This window comes from Pholcus phalangioides, unplaced genomic scaffold (assembly GCF_987345545.1).
Source record: "Pholcus phalangioides strain wild (caught in Gottingen) unplaced genomic scaffold, Ppha-v1.0 ptg000024l_1, whole genome shotgun sequence".
NCBI lineage: Eukaryota > Metazoa > Arthropoda > Arachnida > Araneae > Pholcidae > Pholcus > Pholcus phalangioides.
The window spans coordinates 5,378,612-5,391,454 of NW_028301616.1; the positions used below are offsets into that span (position 1 = coordinate 5,378,612).

At 36.8% G+C, this 12,843-nt stretch overlaps 1 protein-coding gene across 1 annotated transcript in view; it reads left to right on the plus strand.

Moving 5' to 3' along the window:
• The window catches only part of LOC149068622 (neuropeptide SIFamide receptor-like), an 88,864-nt gene extending 76,596 nt beyond the window's left edge, over positions 1–12,268 (plus strand). The window contains exons 3-4 of the mRNA XM_089251096.1: positions 1,965–2,319; positions 11,326–12,268. Coding sequence (XP_089107222.1) covers positions 1,965–2,319; positions 11,326–11,700 — 730 coding nt within the window. The 3' untranslated portion in view covers positions 11,701–12,268. The remainder of the gene's footprint in view (positions 1–1,964; positions 2,320–11,325) is intronic.
• Positions 12,269–12,843: the final 575 nt, after the last annotated feature.

Sequence of the window (12,843 nt, forward strand, 5' to 3'; positions counted from 1 at the left end):
CCGATCCTTATATATTTCCGCAATCGTTATTATCAGAATTATTACTATCACAGTAGCCATTTCAGATATAGCCGATGAATTTTTACACTATGTTATTGTTTTGTCGGAAACCATGGAATTTTTCTTTCTTCCGGAAACTCTTTGGAAAATAACTGATGTAGGCTGCATTTAATTATATTTTAATAAAGTTCTTTTTATAGTTGATAACTCATTAATTTCATTTACGAAAAAAAGTCACTATTTGTACTCCATTAAATCTGAAAGAGAGAAAGGTAAGGTTCTCTAAACTCTGTCACGTTTTGGATTTCATCGAACTATTGTTAATGGAGAGTATTCGCAAATTTTACTGAAACAGTTTCGGATTGACCGGAGGGAAATAAGGGCCTTCGGACCTCTCTTACTCCCAATTTTTATCGACACTATTCCGATCGATCAACTAACAGTGCTGGTGAAGAGACGAAATTGAAGACAAAGTAGGAAATCGATGAAAATTAGGGGGGGATAATCACTGTAATAATTTTCTAATGAGACTAAATCTAGATACACTGATGTCGCCTTCGACAAGTAAGTGTCAATTACTACGAACGCTTGATGATTAGCTTCAAGTATAGTGTCCGTAGGTTTCATCATCACGTTCATGAGCGAGTGATCGAAAATTTCATTGACTTCAGAATTTTGCAAACTCTTTTCAGGTTTCCCTTACTATACGGTAGCGCAGTTAGAAAAACGCTATAGGACACTGAAAACCTTACATTGGGAAATATAATGATATTATTGGAAACCGCAAAGATCGACACGCGAAATCAAAGGCTTGAGTCTCAAATTAATTAACAAATAGGCTTTGAACATGTACAAGTTGCGCACAACGAAGGAGGTAGTATGATATTTGTAAGAAATAATCAATAGAGAATGAGTGCAAAAATTACTTGAAATTAATTGAAGAATGAATTAATTAATGAAAGGGAGTTATGAAAGTGTGAGATACTTTCCATATGCAATAATAATGCTGTACATTTGGTACATTAAAAGGGCCGTCATAACGGATTCGGAGGACCCTGAGCCAACACAGTTTTTGAGGCCATTGATTTCATATAGACAGACTACAAGAGGCCAAATTCGGCATCCAAAACGTCATATTTACAGAATATACAGAAATGTAAAATAAAAACATCGTAACAAAAGGAATAGTTTTAGAATTAAATTATTGAAAAAATAATAATTTCATAACTATGAAAATTTATAATTAATAAAAACTTACAGAATTACTGAAAATTACTTCTGTATAGCTACAGAATTACCGAAATAAATACTTGGAGAACTACTGATAGAAATAATTTCAGAATTATTTCAGGATTATTTCAGAATTATTTCAGAATTATTTCAGGATTATTGAGAATTATTTCAGAATTGTCAAGAGCAATTTCAAAATTGTTTAATGTAATAATTCATGAGGAAAATTAAGAATTTTTGAAACAATTTGATAATTAATGAAAAAAACAGAATTATTGTGACACAACTTCAGATTCAATAAAGGGAAATAATTTATTAAAAAGAATTAATTAATCAACGAAAGGAAATTATTTGAAAATAAATAAAAATTCAAATTTAATGAAAGAAATAGATTCAGTAAATAAGGGTTTTTAATAATTGTTGGGGAAACCTGTTTAATAATCGAGAATATTGCGGTATGACTTAGGGGCCCTCGCGCATCGTGGAAAGTTTAATTTGACCCGTAACGTCTGAAAGCCTGAAGACCCCTCTTTTAATAGGGTAATGCAAGTGGGTTCCTTCGAATAATTCACTTTATACAGTTGCTAAATCCGAATGATTATTAACTTTTAATTACGATTTACGCTTCTGGCTTTCGTCCAGCTGAGACAGAATGCAATGAAAAATATTAACAATAACGAAACATTATACTGTGTTAATAAAAAAATATATATATATTTCGATTTATTTCACAGGTTCTTCGCCATCTGTTACCCACTGAAATGCCAGCTTTCAACGAGGAGTGCTCGTCGGATTATATGCATGATATGGATAATCGCGCTCCTGATCACTTTGCCGTGGGCGATATTCTTCCAGCTAATACCCATGGAGCCGTTTCACGATTTATACTACTGCTCCGAATCATGGCCGAACGAAGATGTCGGAACGCTTTACTTCTTGGCAGCCAATTTGGGACTTTGCTATATTATACCCCTGATGGTGATTACGGGATGTTACACGGGAATCTGGCTGAAAGTGGCTCGCAGGCATATCCCCGGCGAGACGAAAGGCACAAATGCCGATGCTGTCATGCACAGATCGAAACTGAAGGTGAGACAATCGATCATTGATGAAAGAAACTAAATAAATTATTGAAATTATCATGAATTCTAGAAACTTATCCATCAGTTTAATTTATATTTATATATATATCTCCGAGAAGAAATATATATATGTATTCTTTCTTCAAAGAAAATGGAATATAGTGAAACCTCGTTAAACGGTCATTCTTGGAACAGAAAATATGACCTACTTAAACGGATGACCCGATAAACCGGTAAGGCAGGGTCTCGCTACTTCCTATCCCTGTTAATCCATTCATTCACTTAAAACCAACTTCTCGCTATTCAGTCTTGGAAGTTTGTTACGCAGGTTGATATTCAGAAAAGATGGGAAAAACTTTAAACCTTTAGAAATGATGGTACACACCAATACAAACAATTGTTATGAAAGAATGCATGGTCTAACATTAAATGCAAACGCACTAGAGCGTTTCGAAACGGCCGCTCCGCAAACGTTAAAACGGCATTCCTGTTGAAATTTATCGGGAGAAAAAAGAACGCCATACATGCAACTGTAACCTGGAGAAGAAGAAGAAACCGTGTGCAAATCTGCGCCACAGTGAATAAAAGGAGAGGACGCCAGCGCTGTGAAGTTATTCCAGCGTGCAACCGTTCTAACAGTTGTAACGTACGGGATAATGACGCACTTTAGTAATACTGAAAAAAAAACACACACATGCATTTCATTTACGCATTCATTACGCAGACATGCATTTCATTCATGCATGTCTGCGTCGTCATTACATTCTAATGTATGTATGTATGTTATATATATAGCATACATTCTAAAAGAAATACTGAATTTAGAATTAAATGTGTTGAAAAATTCAAAATTCAAACATTTCAAAGCCAGAGTATAGCGCCCAAGGTAGCTGTATACACATAACTAGAAATTATAAAATTAGAAGAAAATGAAAAAAGAAAAAAAAAATACAATTCAAATAAATGGAACAATGAGGAGGTCGTTCTGAAGGTGGAACCCCCCCCCCCCCACATTCTCCCAAGAAGCAAAAATGTTTCTGATGATGGTAAGCCAAAGAAAGGCATAAAATTACCATCATTTCCCCGACATTTTTGCGAAAAAATGTTTGGAAGTCAAAAAAAGCAAAAATGAAAAAATAAAAAAAATTGGAAAAAAAAACTAGAAAGAACGATAATTAGAAAGATAATTATATACATATATATATACAATTTTACAGTTGAAGTAAAAATCGCATTCCTCCGGAATTCACTGCTTTACAGCAGTATAAAATAACCCAACAGGTATCATATAGGAATGGTAGAAGAATATTCAAATACAGTAGACTCCGGACTATCGGGAGTCTTTTATAAGAAGTCCAAACACAGTTTAAAGAAAAAGGTTTTGATGTACGAACAAATCATTCGCACAGTGTTAACATATGGTGCCCCAAGCTGGGGGCACCGGGCCCTCAGGCTGTAAAACACCTTAGCCTTCCTTATGGGGGGGGGCATGTTTAGTGGTATGGCAAGAAAACTGCTATTAACTGAGAGTTTAGCTGATTGCGTACATTGTACGAAGAGTGTCTGTTTCCACGAGAATTTGTAAAGGCGTACTTTTTCCGCAAAAGTGACCCATTAAACGGAGTATGGAGACGCATTATCAGGAGTTTAATAACATAACATCGTCATAGAGGCCAATCAAGGTTTCGAAAACATGACCTGGTTAGCAGAGAGACGGATTATTCGGATGACCCACCAACGATATATTTCACTTTAAATGCTTTTAACGAAAAGTTGAGATCCATACGAATCTGAAATTTTCATAGTTTCATTAAGTTCCTTCATGTGGCTGTTTCCTGAGAGGTATTCCAAATTATTATATACGAAACTTTTACGATACTTTTGCTTTGCCAGACAGGAGAAAAACGAAAGCTACATTCATTTGATGTTAATTAACTTGAAAATATAAGCTATATATAAACTCCGAAAAAAACTATTTTATTTTATGCAAAATTTTGAGACAACTCTTACAATCTGCCATACGGAATGAGGAAGATGACTTCCTTAGCAAAAAAGAAACGAAAAAACATATTTAAGATGCTGTCATTATCTCAGACAGCTTTGTACAAATGTCACTCCCAGCGAATCCGGGGCTCAACAAAAGAACTTGACATATAGACACTCAATTTCATTTAGAAAAGCAAAAAAGAAGTGGGGGAAAAAAAGACTACATTCGATATCTGTATCAAAAAACCTTGGAATTGTGTAGGAAAAAGAAACGTAGCTTCTCAAATAGTATTCAGAAGTATTAGAATAGCTTAAGGTTTTTTTTTTTCACCCACTATTTCCCATTATTTGATTATTTTTCCATTAAGGTATGGAATCATAAACTACATTAGAAGATCACGCCAATTTGCGTGACGGAGCTGTAGATTTCCCGTTTTTTCGTGCCGAGAATAACACTGGAACGAAGGTCCTTTTTTTAAGCTTAATAGTGACAAACACGTAAGTTTAATTATAAGATCAACAGTGGAAAGCCTTTCTGTTTTTTTTTTCACCTTTCTGAAATAGTTGACACGCTGTACGTATTGAGGAAAATGTGATCAGTGTATGAACGTAATTTTTTATTGCTCGTTAAGATTGGAAAAAAAGTATATATATTTCCGATAACTTGACATTAATATCTCAAATTAGCAAATATTTATATTCGGTATCATTATTTAGGATTAAATAAATAATCAGCAATTTAGTTACTGTGTATGATTTTAATGACTTTCCAGCGATTAGTTTGATCTCGAGAGCCATTTTGATTTTTCTAATCCTTATAATTTCATAATTTCACTTGTGATCGTGGAATTAGTTGACAACAGAATCTTGTTCAACAGCAAATAAGATAATTAGAAAGGTTTACTATTCTCATGAGTCTCTGTACTTTATTTTAAAAGGATATAAAATTTTTTTGCGTTTCAGAATGTTTATTTGAAAATCTCAAACCTGTAATAAGCATTTATTTTCCTCTTTGCTGCTTTGGTAATTTAGCTCAATACTGCAAAAAAAAGCTCAAAAATTAAAACATTTCGTTTCTTATTTTTCCCTTCGAGACAAGAAGGAAGAGAAAGATTTAAGTATATTTACATCAACTCTAACCGGAGAGAGCAGAAACATTTTTGCTCACTTATCACTGCAATTTTTTTTTTGCGAGACTTGCTTGGAGACTAGTCGGTACTGTTAAAAGCTGAAAGGGTGCAACACATATATTAAACGTATTTTATCCAATCGCAGCAGATAATAGCCAAAATAAAGAGATACTACCTTTCTAAATCTTCTAAAAACTTTAGTTCAAGCAAAGCACCGGAACTAGATGATATCTATCCTAGGGTCCTCGGGCAATGGGCTAATGAATTTTTGGGACCAGTCGCACAGATTTACAGGAGTAGTGTTGTTGAGGGTATCGTCCCAAGGGATTGGAAGCTTGCTAATGTTGTTCCGACATTTAAAAAGGGTAGTAGAGAAGCTGTGTCCGGTTATCGTCCGGTGAGTGTCGAGATCCCTGTAGAAAATTTTGGAAATTACTATCACAAGGCGAAGTTGATGGACGAGAATAATGCATTGTCGGATAATCAGCGTGGGTTCAGAAAGGGAAAATCATTTGTAGCTAACCTCCTTTGCTTCTATGATCACGTTACTGATACTTTAGGTAAGGGCAAAAATGTAGATGTTGTTTACCTTGATTTCTCGAAAGCATTCGATCGGGTCCAACATGGTAAACACTTGTAGCGTTTAAACGAGATTGGGATTAGGGACAACTTGCTGAATTGGATAGAATCGTGATTTAGAGATAGGTTACAACGGATTATGGCGAACTGGAATTCTCTAATCAGACAGGCGTCACAAGTGGAGTGCTTCGATGAAGCGTCCTTGGCCCCATACTTTTTTCGCTCGTTCAGGGTATCGATGGGATTGTTAGAAAATTCACAGATGGCGTGAAGCTAATTGGGGTAGTCGAGATTCAAAGCGATATGGAGGTGCTGCAGACCAACTTAAACAGGATTGTAGCACAAACAAATGGATGGGGCATGACGTTTAGCGTTGACAGTTGCATGGTCGGAGCGCATTGTCGCTCATTTTGGTTCGAACATCCCACCACGCTTCTCTTACTAGTTGAAGGGTGTTGCTATCCCGGATGCAACTCGGGTCACCGATTTGGGAATTCACATTGACGAGCGGCTTAGGTTTGCTGAACATTGTTCAGCGGTGGTCAAAAAATCGAATAGAATGCTTGGTTTCATTTTTGAAAAGGTCTCTTCACGTTCTAAAGTCATTGCTTCGCTTTTCCAAGGTTTACAGGCTTACTTAGTCCGGAACGGGGTAATGCTATTAAGTTTTGGAGACTCCGCCTACACAGGGATATAGACTTGGTTGAAGGGATACAGAGTACCCCTAAACCGATTAGATGTCTTAAATTATGTTCCTCTTCATAACATTTTAGATAAGTGACCATATTTAAATATTCTTGAATCAATAATTTCATCATTTTGAGATTTGGAAATGAGAGTTGTTTCCACGAAAACTGGGGAGGATTTCAGTTCAATTGAGTTTGATTGGAGCTCTAAAAGAGAGAAAAGCTCAAAATATATTGTCTCCACTGTGAACATCAGTTTTGGCGTTCGGGAACCCTCCCCTCCACCCCGTACCATTTAGGAGCGAAACATCCTCTTAGATATTTCGTGCAGTTTCTAAAGAAAACAAGCAACATTATGAAGATCGAAAGTTGTTTTCGAAATTAGTGACTAACCTAAAATAATCGATTTTCTAAGAAAAACGGCAAGATTCGAGTGAGTATAAATCCCAGGATATGACAAAATATGTTCAGCATATGAAATTGCTTCATGTAGGCGGCATCCTATATTTGTTCGCAACTAGAAAATAGGTGTTTGAGATGCATGAAATATATTTGTATAGCGTCAGTAAATATCATATAGTCACCAATACTACGCCGGTTATGAATGAACAGCGTTCAAAATTATTCGATTAATCAGTCGATTAATCAATTGAAACTTTTTGATTAACCAGTTAAAAATGTTAATCGATCCCCAGCCTTAGTTATAATACATTTTCATCTATTCAAAGGTGGAGCGTAATTTATCCCACTGCTGCAGAGAGTCACTAAAATTGAAGTTTCCATTGCTAGAAATCAAATCCATCCACTGTAAGATATGAAGAACAAAAAAGAGGCAGTGATCACACACAGCCATAACATTCCCTAATCGGAGTTAGCACCACTTGGCGAAACAGTAAAGACCCATAAGCGTATACAGGATTGAGATCTTCAAAGAACACTGAAAAGCAAGAGACATTTCATTTTGTTCATAAAAAAAAAATTCCGTGGCAGAGATGAACTCTCTCTCTCAGTTGGCAGTGTGTCTAAAATTCTATAATCACATAAACGATAATAAGATGAACCATTTCAGTTTTACCCGATAATCTTGTTGTCTTTCAATTCTTAATTACTACACGTAGTTACTCCCAATAGCAACGCCGTTTCCAGAGCTCTCATCTTCACTTTGGCATCATGTAATTACAACTATGACACCAATTTCCAATTTTCCTGAGATTATTTGAGAAATGTCGCCAATCACACAGCGATGACCTACGATTATGGGAACGTTCCCCAAGAAAGAGCAACAATGAGCCAAGTGACAAAACAAATATTTTACCTCTCCTCATCACAGCTGCCGTAACAGTGAACCAATGTCTTCAACAAAGTGCCAAGAAGACATGGGTAAAAATAGATTCTTACCATTGTGTCCATATTAACGGCAATATCCATCTATATATTGACTTTTGAAATAGACCTTACTTCTCTCTATCTCTCTTCTCAGTTTGAACAAGGATTTCCCTACGTCTTTTATTTAGCAGAAAAAAAAATGAATAAAACAATGATACATACACTAGTCTTTTTTTTATTTTATGGATGTTTCAGGTACTTTTTCTGACCATGAATCATGTATGAATGACATCCGAATACATTTTCAAGACCATCTTTTCGATCAAAATGTAAATAAAGTAGAAAATGCTTTTCACGATAGTAACAGGTTTATGTATCTGGAGAAGTATTGAAGACAAATCTCCAAAAGATGGACATGTATGTAACAAAGAAATCGTAAGAAAATAAAGAGAGAAAAAAAATAGTAAGGTAAGCTAGCAAAGGGGCTTATGGGAAGAAGCCTCACCCAGGATTTGTTTGCACGAAAATTGATGGATACAGCGACATTCGATTTCGCATTATATACGAAATCCAAAGAAGTGTAAAATGCAGATTTCGGAAGTGTGGTAAAGAAAAGCCATGGTATCTTTCGTCGATTATATTCACCGATATATATATTCACTGCCGAAGAGATTAAACATGCGAGTTGGCGATTGTTAGGAAATTAGTACGGGGTATTTCACAAAAGACTCTCTAACTCTGCAATGACATAACTTGGAAAAAGTGATTGATATAGGGATTTAAAAGAAATGTGATAGTTTTGATGGAATTTCCTGGGATCTTATAGTATTATATCCTGGGATTTAGGAGCCCTCCGGGCTCCTAAATCAATTACATTTTTAACTAACGGATGATGCCAAAGTCGTTATATTCAACGAATTATTTCCATAAGGCCATTTGGGGGTCATTGTTTACAGCAAGATCCCTCAAACGCTGATCACTTTGAACAATTCATCTGTGAAGCATAAGCATTCATTGCAAGAAAGTACTCCTCACTTATGCCACGTCTTTGCTAGACAAGGCAACCGTTTTGAGTCCATCACAGTGTGATTTGATCCATGTTTGCGAAGCACAGTATCACCCACTGTTTAGAGAACTATCCCGTCGTCTATTGACCAAAATTGTAACTAATCTCACAAGCACTCTCTCGTGTTTGAAATGTCAGGCCTCCCGCACTAAATATCCTACTTGTTTCATCTTTTTAATTTATCATTGTTTTCAAGTTATGTCATTACAGAGTTAGGAATTCCATTATAAAACACTCTGTATATTTTTTCCCCTATCGTGTTCTTTTTTCGTCGTGTGCACCCATTTCTCGGCTGTTGATCCTCCATTTATGCTTCATACATGTTAAGATTGTCGACCTATTTTAGCATTTAACTCGAAGTCTTTTGTTCCTGTTATTTGAAGAAATAAATTGAACACTACAACAATGAAACTTGACCAGAATGACGTGTCTGTATGAATTGTGGGAAATTATGAATTGATGAATGCATACAAAGACAAAATGTTGGGATATGTCCAATCGATTGATCTGATTCATGAAAAGGAAATCGCGCTTTGTTTTCCCCAGATAATTACTTCTACATGGGAGTGTAGCATTATTTTACTGTGAGGTCAGTATTGATCAAAAAGGACGGGTTAGACAGATTAGTTTCAAATGTTGCCTTTAGTTATCAACTTCTGTCGAAATAGATTTGACTTGTTGTCAAAATGGCATCGATCAATCGTCTATTCGAAGGGTATGGGCAAAAAAAAAAAAAGAATTAACGACGTACTATCTCGAAGACAAGTAAAAATATTTCTGCTCAATCAAACAGTGCATACAATATTTCATTAGACATTCATAATTTCATTTTACATATAGAGGGTGTTTCAGAAAGTACTCCCTAACTTTGAAGTGACATAACTTGGAAATAGTGATTCATAGAAAGATGAAACAATTAGTTCGTTTGACCCTCTTCACGTACAGGCGTTTCGCAACAAATTTTACCGTTCTGTATCTGAAGTTTCGGCGATAAATATAAAAGTCTGGTTTCTTTGTTCGCATGTTAGAAATAGAAGGGGAAGAAAAAGTGAGTGGCAGTAGATTTTTCTCTTTCGTTATCCCCCATACTCTTCACCACCCCCCCCCCCATGTGTGTTCTTTTCCCCCATAGATGTATAGTAAAGAAGGTACCTTATATGTGGGATGATTACAAAACAGACGTAAAGGGAGAACGGGCAGGGAAACAATAATTTCCGTTCATAGGGTCTAGGGTCATAATGAAGCTTTGCGGTGATGCGGAAAGAGGTAAGAAAAAAAAAACACAGAGAGCTGGAAAATGGTTTTGTTTTTTTTTCATTTTCATGGGTGGCAATCTCATCCCTGATCGTCAAGTGGTTAATGGGCATGGCCTGGAATCCAAATCATGCCGGTTTGTGGAATAAGTTACAACTTAGGCTAATAGATTAAGTCCCAGTATAAGTGCAAAGGGTTTTCACACCATAGATAACATTTTCCTTTTCAAGCATGGGCCAAATCACAAAACAGTGTCTACAAAACAATAGCTTTGCCTAACAAGGGCATGGCTTTGCCAAAAGTGAAGAGTGGAGTTTGAAGATGCTCCTCTGCAACTGCTTCGTATGCCTCACACATGAACTGTTCAAGCTGATACGGCGTTTGTGTGGACTCCTGCTGTGAGCAATGACCTTCAAATAGCCCCCATAGAAAAAGTCATGGAGTATAATGATCGTGGTGTCACTTCTATTTCTAACATCTGTTAATTAATTTCGTAACTAATTTCGCAAGCCAGTGTATATAAGATCACAGGCCTGCCCATTAAACGTACCACTTGTACCTTCTTTCTTTCTGTCATTATGTTGTTCCGAAGTTAGGGAGTCCTTTCTGTGTAACGTCCTGTACACTGAAAGGAAAGGCATTTTCTCTGGATATTATGCCAAGGTGAACTCAGAAATAAGTATCAAATTATCTCTGCTAGGAATCGAACCCAGTCCTCTTGCATACCGGGCAATATACACCATTGAAGACGAGATCAATCTACGCACGGCAGCGTAGTAGAGACATAGTAGCCGTTTCCCCTTAACTTCAGAAGAGCAGAGGGAAATAAAGTTGATTTTTCTTTCCCAGATCACCTCGGCATAATATCCAGAAATATTTGCCTTTTCTTCATCTATTGGGCTCATCATCTAAATCCCATGCAATGATATTTTAAAATTACTACCGCACCTACTTAATAATTTCAATTTTTTTTTTACTTCGCGCAGGTCGTAAAGATGCTGGTAGTGGTAGTCTTCGTATTCGCAATGTCATGGCTGCCTCTGTACATAACCTTCACCAGAATCAAGCTTGGCGGCCAAATAGAAGAAGGAAGCACAGAAGAGCAGCTGGTCGTTATAGTTGTTCCATTGGCTCAATGGTTAGGCTCATCGAATAGTTGCATCAACCCTCTGCTCTACGCTTTCTTCAACAAGAAGTTCCGCAAGGGTTTCATCGCCATCATGAAAAGTAGAAGCTGCTGCGGCAAATTGAGATATGAAACACCCGCGAAACGGAATACCAAGACTACCATGGTCCTGCGATCCACGTTCAAGTTACGTTACGACTCGCAACAGGAGATGGTGTCTACAGCCGAAGTATGACGTGGCTCCAATCTAGTTTCTAAAATGTCTGTATTCCCACTTGCGACCTGAAAAGCTGTAATGATTCTCCCCTTCAAATACTAAATCCCGCATTCTATGTGGAATAGTACTGTTGGGAACTTGCATCTCGTTGACACACAAGCGGGTGTCACCTGATTTGCACAAAATCAACCGCATACGCATCGACATGATTGCTCATTATGGTACTACTACTTCCGCACACGGCGCCACTGTTCATAAATTGACGAAGAATGTTTCTAATTCATTCACCGTATCGGGGTTTTGTTGAATCTATTATCATAATATTTATACCATGTTTTTTGTGTCTTTACTGAGAAATGTATCATATGGATTTCGTCTTTTATCGTCTATCAGATGTATAATATAATTGTGGACTGAGTGAGCATTGCATTAAAGACATCCTTGATATGCATCCGAATCGTGAAAACACTATTTGACGTACAATCCACATCATATCCAACTGGTACGTAGTGAGACATAGGCAGGTCTCGTGATGCTTTTTTTGGCATCGATGTCGAAAATAATGTCTATTTTCATCGTATCAGGTAGTCTTATCGCCTGCATAAATGTCCACCTATGATATAAATTTACATAAAAGTAACTTACACCAAAATAAATTATCTCGTTTGTTAATACAATATGTACGGAAAACTGGCTAGGTGAAGACATGTTGATGTTTAGCTGAGGAAAATCCATCTCTGCCCTCAAGGAGGACTCGAACCCCAGTCTCTCGTATGACGGGCAAGTGCTCTATCTCCAAGCTATGAAAATAGAATGTGGCCACCGTCCATCTCACGGAGCCATTCAGAATATATATATACGCTCCAAGGATATATATATATATATATATAAGCACTCGTCCGGCATAAGCAGAGACCAGGGTTTAAATCCCAGTGAGGCATAAATGAACTTCCCTTTCCTAAACATCAATATCTCTTCAAATAGCCAGTTTTCCGCATAATATTTTAGACAAGTACTACTTAACCGTACAAGCACCTCGTACACTTTCCTCTGTGGAATTTCTAATGAATTGGTTTATATGCAGGAACGTATCGCGCGTGTGTATGTATGCGTGGTACTAACGTGTAGTTGTCAGAGTTGTGCTTGTTTCGTGTTCTTGCT